Source organism: Danio aesculapii, chromosome 17 (assembly GCF_903798145.1).
Source record: "Danio aesculapii chromosome 17, fDanAes4.1, whole genome shotgun sequence".
Classification (NCBI taxonomy): domain Eukaryota; kingdom Metazoa; phylum Chordata; class Actinopteri; order Cypriniformes; family Danionidae; genus Danio; species Danio aesculapii.
Genome location: NC_079451.1, coordinates 27,564,966 through 27,578,485, shown reverse-complemented (window position 1 = coordinate 27,578,485; position 13,520 = coordinate 27,564,966). Strand labels below are relative to the sequence as shown.

At 35.2% G+C, this 13,520-nt stretch overlaps 1 protein-coding gene across 1 annotated transcript in view; it reads left to right on the top strand.

Moving 5' to 3' along the window:
- The window catches only part of arhgef10 (Rho guanine nucleotide exchange factor (GEF) 10), an 88,147-nt gene that overhangs the window by 22,339 nt on the left and 52,288 nt on the right, over nucleotides 1-13,520 (top strand). Inside the window, 6 exon segments of the mRNA XM_056476614.1 lie at nucleotides 3,141-3,512; nucleotides 5,335-5,628; nucleotides 8,153-8,189; nucleotides 8,446-8,534; nucleotides 8,757-8,813; nucleotides 10,468-10,655. Coding sequence (XP_056332589.1) covers nucleotides 3,141-3,512; nucleotides 5,335-5,628; nucleotides 8,153-8,189; nucleotides 8,446-8,534; nucleotides 8,757-8,813; nucleotides 10,468-10,655 — 1,037 coding nt within the window.

Below are 13,520 nucleotides of genomic sequence, written 5' to 3'. Positions count from 1 at the left end.
CTGCACTGTGAAAAATGCTGGGTTCCACCTAGGGTTGGGCGATGTCTTGGCATCATACGATGTCTAATGTGAAACATAGACGATGGCATCGTTGTCGTAGGTGGCGGTGAATTAATTATTTATGAAGAATTAATTAATTCATAACAAATTAATTATTTGTACTGTAGCCTACCATTTCCACTACCTGGCCTTTGTTTTACCCATAACCAAATCATAAGTAAATAAAGATAAGTTGCACACAAATTCCCACTTGTCAACCACTTTTTCCGCGGGACTCTGGCATGAATAGGCAGAGTGATCTGTGTTGTAATGGCGTCGACAAACTTGGTTGGTAAAAAGGTGCACAAACAACAGAAACAAACCAACAGTATCTGAGGTTTTCGCTAAAATTACTAAGTACAAGCGTGAAAGTGAAAGATTGAAGCAGTGTACTGATGCTGTGACACAAAAAGATTCAAAAGACCGAAGAGTCGTTAGTTAGAGACGAGATTATTTAAATATCACATTTAGCAACTATAGTGAGACATGATCCAGTGGTATATCCATTATAAACTGTTCGACGTGCACTGCTCTCTTGGGTTTTGTGCTCAAAGCACCGGCTGCTGACTGCCTGGAGCTCAGACGTGCACGTATGCTGCAGCGCATGCCTGTGTTTGTGTATAGGTGCGTGTGTTTGCGTGTGTGTGTGTGTGTGTGTGTGTGTGTGGTCACGTGATGTGCGTTTTCAGCCGAATAATGTGGATGGAGAGCTGTTCAGAAATGTTGGGTGAAACCAACTTTTTTTTTTTTTTTTCTTTCTTTTTTCTTTTTTCCCCAGTTTGTCATTTTACTCCGAGGTCTCTTGTTCAATAGCAGTGTGTATTGAACAAACCAGGCTACAGGAGTATGACCTGTTTGATCAGTGCATTTAACTTTTGTCTTTTCCTCTCTCTTTTGTTCTCTTGTCCCAGTAGGCATGTTTCCTCTTCAGTTATTCAGCCCTGTGGAAAATAAGCAGTGTGCAGTTTTGACCCAATTTCCTTTCAGCACAAGTGTGCTTCCTGTACCCCAGTCTCTCTCTCTCTCTCTGTCTCTCTCTCTCTCTCTTCCTCTCTCACTCGCTCTCTTTTCTGTTCTCTCTTCTTTTACAACTTGGTGCCATGTGTAACTCTGACTTTGAGATCTGGTTTGAGCGGAGCGTTCTTGTACACACCCTAAAATTAGAGTTTACTCTTTAAAATCTGAACATGTGTCTGTTTGAACCCCGGGTGGGCAGAGAGGGTGGCAACAAACCTCAAACACACAATCTTCTCTCACAGTCTATTCTGGGCCATATTTAGCTTATCGCATGTCAACTTTAGTGGCAGTCTTTGAGTAGAAATTTGCAAAACTAAAATGCTTTCTGTTCTGTCTATACTTGGCAAGATTTTTAGTATGTATTTGCCATTTAAGTTTGTCTGTTTTCTATAAATCATAGTAAAATGTATTCTAGTCATTATTTTTTGGCTTGAATAAGTTAAACGTAAATAATTCTAATGTATTGTGGTGAAAATATATAATATAAGGGATGACCAGATCTGATCACATGATCGCAAATCGGACCTGATCATGCGGTTTCAGGCTTGATTGGTATCAGATGTTACCTCCCGATCAGGACTCGACCATATATGTATATATTCCCATTATTTTTTAACACATCTATAGTTATGCGGTGGCACAGAGTTAGACCTGTTTCTTGACGCACAAAAACGGTAACACATGTGACATCACTTTGTTGCAGAGACGCTATTGGTTAAATGCCGGCAAAGTAGAACACGGAAGCAGCTTTAAGTGGAAAGCACAAGTTTGTCTGGTTGCTAGATCAGATATGGTTGTGTCCAGAAGTTAACAAATATGATTTATATTATTTATTAAACTTTGCATTAATTGTATTTTATTAACGTCTACCCCCACCCCATTCCTAAACCCAATCGTCACAGTAATGTAAAAATAGTAGTTCCGAGTATTATTCAAGTTTTCTATTAAATTACCCAATAAATTGTATTTTTTTTTAAATATCTACCCCTACCCTAACTGTAAGCCCAACCGTCACAGTACTGTAAAAATATGAATTATTGTTATACAGGGTCATAAAAATGCTCTATATGTGCATATCGCACTTCCGGCCGGCCATGTATCCTATCTAGACTTTACCATATGTCTGTGTTCTGGAGGTATTATAAAGTTGATGATGACAACATTGCCATTGCCAACATTGTAAGATATGTAAACTTGGCATTGCAAGAGGTGGAAAGGAAATTGTTAGCTACATTTAAAACAACAAACCTGATAACACGCCTCAAAAACAAATGTAGAACCATTTTTAAAATGCCGTCTCACCACTTTTTCACCGAGAAAACTCTGCCAGCACTTTATAAAAAGATTTCTGACAAACTAATTGTCCTTTTAGAAGATGTACCCCATGTTTCGTTCACCACAGACAAATGAAGTTCGTCCATAGCTCCCATGTCTCTACTAAGCCCTTATGTATTATAGTATAGGATCGGGTTTTAGTATTAGTAGATACTCAAAATCAAATCACTCAGACGCTGACTCGAGGGCAAAAAAAGCTGATCGGGACATCCCTATATAATATACATTTAAAATATTTTCATGAATAATATTTCTTGTTTACAATTTCTAGATGGTTAGGCTATGTTCCTACACTGTAAAAATAAATTAGTGTTTTTTTTTTTTTTTGCCTAAATAAATGTAATTAAACAGAAATAATTTCAATGTTTTGGGGTCAATATTATATAATACACATAAAAATACGTTTAGAAATAATATTTAATTTCTGGATAGACTGTTTTCTTACACTAAAAAAATCTTGCTGGCTTAATTTTTTTTGTTGTTGAATCAAATAAATGTTTCTAGTCATCTCAAGTTACATCAATCAAAACTGACTAAAATATGAAGTTAATCTTTGTAAAACTTATTTTTTTTTTGTTGAAACCTGATTAACTTATTAAAATAATTTAAAGCAACAAAAAATATTTGTAGTCTTGTACTCTCTTTGTGATTTTAAATATTTTTACAGTGTAATCAATGTTTAACATAGTACACTGCATCAACAAAAGATTTAAACAAAAGCCATTAACTTATTTCCTCTCACTTTGTAGTGTTGGATGACGGAGATGAAGGTGAGCGGTTTGAGTTTGATGACAGTGGTGATGAAGCCCCTGAGGCGGATCGGCCTCCACCTGAACCTGAGGGAATCTCCGCACCTCCACCCTGCTCTTCCTCAGTCAGAGACGCACACGTGAATGAGACAAGTCCAAACCCAGAGCACACATTCAACGCAGAGGCTGATCTGCCCCCTCCGCCTCAGGACTGCCCCGCTAATAACAGGCCTCTGGCTCAAATGCGCTTCAAACAGTCTGATCTCCCTCCTCCTCCTCCTCCCACTGAACTTTGTTCCGGTGCAGCAGTGAGCCTGAACAGAGACCTCAATCCGCCAGCAGAGGGTACTGATGTTCACAGAGAGCAGGACGGTGAGTTTACAGTGAACACTGAAGTGGGATAAAGGCAAAATTCATCCCAAAAAATTTGTCATCATTTACTCAGACTTCTTGAGGTCGTGAAGTTTTTTTTTTTTTCTGTTGAGCACAAAATAAGATATTGTGAAGAAAGATTGAAAGTGGCAGCCATTGAGATCAATAGGATTTGTTTTTTTTACTGAAGTCAAAAGGATATCAGTGTCCAACATTATTCATGTTCCTTTGTGTTTGTCAGAAGAAAAAAACATTTGTAAAGCTTTGGATCCCTTTAAGTGCAACAAGATTTGGGTTTGGTAAAAATGATCATGTGATATTTATATATTTATTAATTAATTATTATTTATTTAGATCTTTTGGATATGCTTCTTTTAATGATATGGAGCTCTTTTACTCAACACATTTACAGGAGCTACTAAAGATGAGCAACCCATATGCAATGCATATTAAAAAATCTTATTTTCACCAATATTTTGATTTCAAGAGAGAATTTAAGAAACACAAAACACAGAAATGGTGATATCAGTGTTTACCACAAAGCCTTTTGTGATCCAATTTTACTTTCTAAAAACAAATCACAAGATCCTCAGTATTTTTATGCTATTAAAGGCACTTTTCTTTAATCTAAAAAAATCTAAAAGGTCAAATCAACCCAAAATTACAATTCTGTATGAATTGCAATTCAATATTATAGTTAAAGTAATTAATAGAAAAATTGATAAAATGGAAATTACTGTACTGTAAAACATGTTAATTAAACATGTCCCATATTTATTTCAAAAGTGGTTAACATGTTTTTTTTTATTTATGCTCATTCAAGCTTCCGACTTGATTTATGCTACAACTAATCCAGATGCTAATTTAACTCTATAGCTGAACAGTGATTTAGTTGACATTTTTATTGAAATTTAGGTTAAAGCTATACACTTATATAGATTTACATGCACGATATAGAAATTATCCTGAAAATTAACAGCAAAAGCAATTGCAGATCATTACTAATTTTTGTCAAAATGTCAATGTCAAAATTTGTCAGAGCAGAGATGAAAGTATAAGTAAAACAATGTCAAAATACAGGAAAATGTGCTAGTATTAATTTGGTCAAGTGTTTTAATACTGTGTGCGATTATCATTGGTAACATCTTACAATAAGCTTGAGCTAGTTAAAGCTAGTTAATGAATTTACTAACATGAACAAATGATGAACAATACATTTATTGCAGTATTTATTCATGCTTGGTAACATTAGTTGTTCATTCAATTGTTCAACAATTGTTCATTGTTAGTTCATGTTAACTCACGGTGCATTAACTAATATGAAGCATGAATTTGGATTTTAATAATGCATTAGTAAATGTTGAACTGATTAATACATGCTGTACAGGTCTTGCTCATACTTAGTTCATGTTAGTAAATACATGAACTAATGAAAACTTGTTATAAAGTATGACCTTATCATTTCACTTACGAAAACAGCTTTGCGTATAACTGCTTGGAAATCAAATCTGCAGCCGTTTTGGTGGCATTCGCTTGCTTTTTTTTTTTCCTGAAACGGTTTCTGAGGTTGCATCAGTCTTTTTCTCTCCTTCAGTCTACCCTCTTCTCTTATCTCTAACCCTAAATATAGATTTAAATTTGACTTCTTTCTTTCAGGAATCCCTTCCCCATATATTATAAGATCAGAATAGCTGACTTTAACTCTAAACAAACAACAACACATGAGTTTTCAGTGTAGGACTATACAGTTTTCCTACATTCCTACAGGAGCCGTATTGTCTCAGGCATTTTTGGATAAGTCACTGTACTTTCTGATCACTAGAAAACAAAGGTGCCAGTGTGGTTTGCTCCTCCAAGCCCAAAGTGAGCCCCTACTCTGTGATCGACATCGGCCCCATCCAACAGCAGCTGCCATCAGAGCAGAGCGGCCCGCCCTCCTCTCCCTCAGCCAATCAGAGTGAAGGAGTTGTTCAGGATGTGACCGGTAGCCCAGGGTTGCCCTCTGGGTATTCAGTGCCAGTGCCCTGTGGTTATGCAACGCCCTCAAATGTGCCAATGATCCCACCGACCTACACCACTCCAGTTCTCATCCGCCACTTCTCTATGGATGAAGATGGTAAAGAGAGGCGATTTCCCATCTCTTTCCATTGTATTTATTGGTTTTGTTTGAATAGGGCTTTACCATCTCCATATATATTCCCTCTCTTTACACTTTCTCTTCTTTCATGCTCTCCTGCTTTTGTTTTTCTGATGTTTTGCCATGAGGAAGTTGGGGTAAAATTAGCTGTGGCTTTGGCTGTGATGAGGTTTCCTGTGCTTTGTTTTGTTTTTTGTGCAAAGTGTAACAGCAGCCTGATTGTTATCCGTAGTGTCAAATGTATATCGTACAACATTTTTAGCACTTTATATAATTGATATCTTGATTTTAAATTTTATTCTGAATTATCTCTATCATTAAAGCAAAATACTAAAACAATATGTACACTTACCGGCCACTTTATTAGGTACACCTTATTAGTACCAGATTGGACTCCCTTTTGCCTTAAGAACTGCCTTAATCCTTCATAGCATAGATTCAACAAGGTACTGGAAATATTCCTTAGAGATTTTGGTCCATATTTGTATGCTAGCATCCAACAGTTGTTGCAGATTCGTTGGCTGCATATCAATGACGTGAATCTCCCGTTTCATCACATCCCAAAGGTGCTCTAATGGATTGAGTTCTGGTGACAGTGGAGGCCATTTGCGAACAGTGAGCTCATTGTCATGTTCAAGAAATCAGTCTGAGATGATTCAAGCTTTACGACATGGTGCGGTATCCTGCTGGAATTATCCATCAGAAAATGGGTACACTGTGGTCATAAAGGGATGGACATGGTCAGCAACAATACTCATGCTCAATTAGTACTAATGGGCCCAAAGCCCCACACCATTACACTACCACCACCAGCCTGAACCATTGATACAAGGCAGGATGGATCCATGCTTTCATGTTGTTGACACAAAATTCTCATCCTACCATCTAAATGTAGCAGCAGAAATCGAGACTGATCAGACCAGGCAACGTTTTTCCAGTTTTCCATTGTCCGATTTTGGTGAGCCTGTGTGAATTGTAGCCTCAGTTTCTTGTTCTTAGCTGACAGTAGTGGCACCCGGTGTAGTCTTTTGCTGCTGTAGGCCATCCACCTAAAGATTGGACATGTTGTGCATTCAGAGATGCTCTTCTGCATACTTGGGTTGTAGCAAGTGGTTATTTGAGTTACTGTTGCTTTTCTATCAGCTCGAACCAGTCTGGCCATTCTCCTTTGACCTTTGGCCGTCAACAAGCTGTTTGAGCCCACAGAACTCACTGGATATTTTATCGTTTTCGGATCATTCTCTGTAAACCCTAGAGATGGTTGTGTGTTAAAATCCCAGTAGATCAGCAGTTTCTGAAATACTCAGATCAGCCCACTTAAATCACCTTTCTTCCCCATTCTGATGCTCTATTTGAACTGCTGCAGATTGTTTTGACCATGTCTACATGCCTAAATGCATCGGGTAGCTGCCATGTGATTGGCTGATAAGACATTCGCGTAACGAGCAGTTTGTCAGGTTTATCTAATAAAGTGGCCCGTAAGTGTAAATACAAAATATTAGAAAAGTATGGAAATTGTCAAGCAAGTGTTAAACAAATCCAAACCAAATAATAAATTTTAGATTTATTCAAAGTAGCATTGCTATTATTCTTATATTTTCACTTAAATAAAAAAATAAAATAAAAAGTACCACTTTGTATGTGCACTGCACATACACATGCATATTTATGCATTATTATTTAGTAAATCAATTTAAAGAGTGTTAAAATGAATTGCGCATGTGTATATCATTTATTTTTTTGTGTATGTGCACATGAAAAGTCATTAACTTATGCAAACTTGCATAGAAGTATTCATAGCAATATTAATAAACAAAAATGATAAAAAAAATTATAATAATATTTGTTACTCATTTGATATGCAAGGTAAAACGATGGCTCAGTGGTTAGCACTGTTGCCTTACAGCAAGAAGGTCGCTGGTTCGAGTCCTAGCTGGGCCAGTTGGCATTTCTGTGTGGAGTTAGCATGTTCTCCCCATGTTCGCTGTTGTTTCCTGCGGGTGCTCCGGTTTCCCTCACAGTCCAAAGACATGCACTATAAGAGAATTGAATAAACTAAATTGGCCGAAGTGTATGTGTGTGCATGTAAGAGTGTATGGGTGTTTCCTAGTACTGGGTTGCAGCTGTAAGAGCATCTGCTGTGTAAAACATATGCTGGATAAGTTGGCGGTTCATTCCACAGTGGCGACCCCTGATGAATAAAGGGACTAAACCGAAGGAAAATGAACAAATGAATTTAATAAGTTCTGTTCACAAATATTATTGTAGTCATTTAAGCTGTAGTCATTATTCGGCAATTTAAACATTTTTCTAAGAGTTTTTTAGAAGACCACAGTACTGTCCCTGAGTAGTGATCTGAATGAGTCTAAACTCAGCTTTATGCTGTTTATTATTATTATTATTTATTTATTTATTTATTTATTTATTTATTTATTAAACCTATTTGAATGTGTTTATTTGAGATTCTTAAATATTGCATGGTCTGTCTTGATGTGTCCTGCAGTGACTGTTGTTGGAGCAGTAAATACTCCAGTGGACAGGTGAGTGATGTGCACAAATGTACAGTCCTGCTTTACTTTTGATATCTATTGCACATTAATGTCTTTCTTTTGGACAAAATCCTTGTTCTGCAGTGATTCTCTTTTTTTCTGCATTTGTGAATGTGGGGTTTTGTTTTTGCATATTCGTGTCAAAAATACTTGACTTCATGTGCTTAAAATGTTTGAAAAGCAAAAGGCAAACAGACATGGATATTTTAAGGGAAGTGTTTATAATAATTGCTATCTGTTTGTCCAGTGTTTTTAGTGAAGAGTGTCCGGTCATCAAAGAGGAAGATGCTCTTACTAAGTGGGTTTCTGACCCAGCAAACACAGCCTGGATGGAGAGTAAGTTGTTAACGTTGTGCTAGCCTGATAAAATGTGAATGTATGAAGTCTTTTTTTGCCCTGTTCAGCTGTTTCCTCTTTCTGGAGAGAATCTCAGACATTTCCTTCCTTCTCAGCTCAGGCTCTTTCATTTACAAACACACAGTCTCTGCTGCTGTGTTTGGTTAGACATATGAGATTTTGGATGATGTGCATTTGTTTGCTTGTTTGTGTTTGTTGTAGGTCCAGATGAAGTGATTTATGATGATGTACCAAGAGAAAACTCTGGATCCACAACAGGTATTTTAAACTGATTTTTATTCATCGTCTTACTGTTGTTTTTTTTTTTTATATATATATATTTTTTGACTAACTGGTTTTCTTTACTTTTCTCCGTGATGGAGAGAGAGCTCAAGTGTTTCCTTATTAATTAATCAACATTTTTAATGAATCTAATGAAGAAATGACTAGGCGTTCCATTCAAATAAAGACTTGTTCATTGCTGAATGAATCAGTAGCTTAAATTAAATGTCTCAAAGACTTGTTCATTATATATTTACTGCCACCTGCTGGCAATTTAAGTTTTCTATTTAGAGGATTGTTTCATATGACAAATATGAAATGATTATGAACATAATATTAAAAAACAAAGGTATAGTTAACCCAAAATTTACAAAATCATAATCATTAACTTCGCTTTGACATTTGAACTCCTCCTTCCTTTCAAAATGGTAATCATTTCTTTCTTTTGATGAACTTAAAAATATTTTGAAGAATGCTGGTGACCAAGCCATTTAGAAGCTGCTAAGAAGTCAATAGTCTGAGAATTTAGAATTTAGGAGCTGCTAAGAAGTCAATAGTCTGAGAATTTAGAATTTAGGAGCTGCTAAGTAGTCAATAGTTTGAGAATTTAGCATGTAGGAGCTGCTAAGTAGTCAATAATCTATTCAATTTTTCATTTAGTTGCTGCTAAATAGTCAATAGTCTATGAATTTATCATTTAGGAGCTGCCAAGTAGTCAATAGTCTATTAAATTTATCATTTATGAGCTGCTAAATAGTCAATAGTCTATCAATTTATCATTTAGGAGCTCCTAAGTAGTCAATAGTCTGCAAATCTATCATTTAGGAGCTGCTAAATAGCAATTAGTCTGTCAATTTATCATTTATTAGCTGCTAAATAGTCAATAGTCTGTCAATTTATCATTTAAGACCTGTTAAGTAGTCAATAGTCTGTAAATTTATCTAAACAGCGATTTATGTAGATGTACTGTAACTATTGGAGATGAAAAACAACAGCATAGTTTGTGTAATAAAGTATATGTTGAATCCAAATATTTCTTTCTGAAGCTAAATGTTTTTTAATGTGTATTTTTTTTATACAGTAATGTCTTTAAAATTGTCTACCAAACTACCAAACGTGCAACTAATCATGTCAAGTATGTACAGTTGAAGGCAAAATTATCAGCCCAGAATTTCCTATTAAATTTCAATAATATATGCTCCTTTTATTATTATTTATTTTTTGATGGACTGCATAACAAACCACTGCTTGCTTGCTTAACCTAATTTACCTAGTCAAGCCTTTGAATAGCACTTGAAGTTGAATACTAGCATTTTGTAAAATATTATGTACTGTCATCATGGCAAAAACCAAAAAAAATTGCTATTAAAAATTAGTTATTAAAATTGTTGTGTTTAAAAATGTGAGGGGGAATAATTCAAAGTTCACGGGAAGGATATTAATTCTGTCTTTAACAGTATGTTGTGAGAATACTCCTCATGTGACTGCACATTGTTTGATTGCACAATAATGATGCCTTTTGCTTTGAAATGAAAACTGAGAGTAAAATATGCCCTCTCTGCAATAAACGTGTCATGTGACTGACAGCTCTGTTTCGGCTAGATGTAATAGTGACTGTCTTAGTCTAATGTAAGCATTGTGTTACTGTCAGACCCAGATGAGATGATCTATGATGACGTTGAGTTCGGGGAGGAGGGCGGCAGCAGCTCGCTGGACAACGGCTGGAGCTCCAGTGAATTCGAGAGCTATGAGGAAAACAGTGACGCAGAGAACGGACATGGAGAAAACGGCCTCCCGGACGCCTTCGTCAGGGGTCGCGCACCCAGCAAGAAAACACACGTGTGTATCTACAACACTGCTATCTCTCTCTCAGTCTTTCACTGTTCTATTTTTTTCTCTCTGCATCTAATATACACTGTCAGTCAAAAGTTTGGGATCAGTATGATTTCTGTATGTTTTTAAAAGAAGCATGATCATTTGTTGGATTAGAAACACAGTAAACATTGTAAAACTGTGAAATATTTTTATGGCGCGATGAACAGCTGAGATCTTTAGATGTGTGTGAGTGTAGTCAGAACTGATGTCTGGATCTTTGGGTTTGCACATTTGCTCATACTAATATTTGGAAACGGTGAGAAAAGACTTTAATCTGCTCATAATGACTTCAGTTTTGTTTGTGTGTGTAGGCCCTGATTTAAAAGATGAGATTTATTTGAGTATGTGAGTGTGTTCAACGTTTGGCCAGGGAGTTGGTTTATTTTTGAACTGGCGGAACCGATTTGGTATAGATAATTTTGTAGCATTTGTTGAAAGGGAGATTTGTGGAAGTGTGAGAGCGTGTTTGTGTGTCGTGTGCATGTATGTTTAGTATAATATTCATAAATGGGTTAAATAGTTTTTTTTCAAGGTTGTTAAAAACAATATTTATAAATCAAATGTTCTTTTATACATTTTATTTATTTTTATCATTATTTTAAATTGTATTTATTAATAATAATAATAAAAATAATAGTTTCTGAAACTAAATATTTTAATTTTGTTTATTTATTCTTAATATATGTAGAGTTTAAAATGGCATAAAATAATGAATAATAAAACTACACCTTTCCTTATTTGCAATATTAATTGTAAAATAATCAATAATAGAATAATGTTATAATTTACTTCTTGAGGGGTCAAAAGAAAATTCTCTGTCCCACCTATCTGCATGGAAGAATGATCTCCAGGAAAATATTTCAAAGGAAGAGTTATTGCCCAAACCCATAGCATCAACAGTAGATGTAGACTACTGCAGTATAAGTGGCTTTTTAAAACATGCATTACCACAGTAAAGCTAAATAAATTCAAATATTCCTGACTGGTGTACAAAATGCAAAGAAAGCAGTACACTCTGTCATTGTATGTGGAAATGTAAAGAGATGCAGAAATTCTGGAAAGAGACTCTTTGTTTAATCTGTCAATTAACAGAGGAAAATGTTCCTCTCGACCCCAAACTGTGTTTATTTCGTAAATACCCAAATACCTGGTTTTGCAAACAAAGAAGCGCAAACTAATAGATTTTACTTTTTTGCAGGCCAAACGCGGCATTGTATTAAAATGAAAAGAGACTCAAAGGCCCACTTCTAATCAATGGATCAAGGAAATGTCCTGTAATCTTGCTCTGAAAAAATTACATAGAGTTGAAATTAGAATTATTAAATCCCCTTAGATTTTTTTTTTTTTTTTTTTTTTCTAAAATATTTCCCAAATGATGTTTAACGGAGCAAGGACATTTTCACAGTATGTCTGATAAAAATGACTTTCTCCAGAAGAAAAAATATTATTTTGGCTCGAGGAAACGCAGTTTTTAATTTTTTGAAAACCATTTTAAGGTCAAAATTATTAGCCCCTTTAAGCTATATTTTATTTCGATAGTCTACAGAACAAACCATCGTTATACAATAACTTGCCCTATTACCTTAACCTCCCTAGTTAACCTAATTAACCTAGTTAAGCTTTTAAATGTCACTTTAAGCTGTATAGAAGTGTCTTAAAAAATATCTAGTTAAATATTGTTTACTGTCATCATGGCAAAGATAAAATAGATCAGTTATTAGAAATGAGTTATTAAAACTATTATGCTTAGAAATGTGTTGAAAGACTCTCCATTAAACAAAAATTGGGGAAAAAATAAACGGGGGGCTAATAATTCAGGGGGCTAATAATTCTGACTTCAACTGTACATTATCAAGGGGACGTTAAGAGACTTATAGCTTTTGGAATCCCTTTCTACACTTCTGCACCCAAGTGGACCTGACAGCAGAATAGAACTCAAATAAAACATCAAGGTTAAATAGTGAATAACTGTTGATATTGTATGCAAGTGATTATACTCTATATACCCCTTTTTTAATTTTACATTTTTATTTATTTGTTTATCTATTTATTTTTACTGTTGTTTTTATTTTTAAGTTTTGTATGTTGTCGTGGTGTTGTTTTGTTTTAGTGTGGTGTTCAGATGTCTTGTTTTAATGTTGAGAAAATTAAAACGTAATAAAGAATAAATATTACACATTCAATCAACAATAATATTGTACCATGCCTTAGTATACTTTTACAGTTTTGACCAAATGTTAACTAAAATAAAATAAAATGTGACCAAATTAAATCAAAACATTTAAAATATTACATTTCAGAGCTCATTTTAGGTTTACATTTTGTAAAAAAAATAAAATAAATAAATGAAATAAATAAATAAAAATTTAAATAAACAATTTGTATAATTTACAATGTGAAGTTTATTTCTAAACTAATTTCGGGAGGATCACGTGCTTATGATTGTTTATGGCTGGTTCCGCATTAGCCAATTCAGGATTCACAAATCTCTCCATAAATAACCTAAGTTCCATACCATAGTCATTTTCATTTTGAAGAATCCCCCCTTCCTCCCCTACTCCTCCTTTCCCAGATGGGCGGCATGGCAACCTAGTGTTAAGTACCGTTGCTCCACAGCAATAACGGCACTTGTTTTAGTCCTTACCAAGCCAGTCAACGTTTCTGTGCGGAGTTCACATGTTCTCTCTGTGCTTGCATGTATTTCCTCCCACCATCTAAAAACATGCAACTTAAGTTAACTGACTAATCCAAATCAAATTGGCACTATAGATGTTCTTCTAGTAAGTAGTTATATCTTCATAGCAACCCCTTATTGCTCACTAGCTTCAA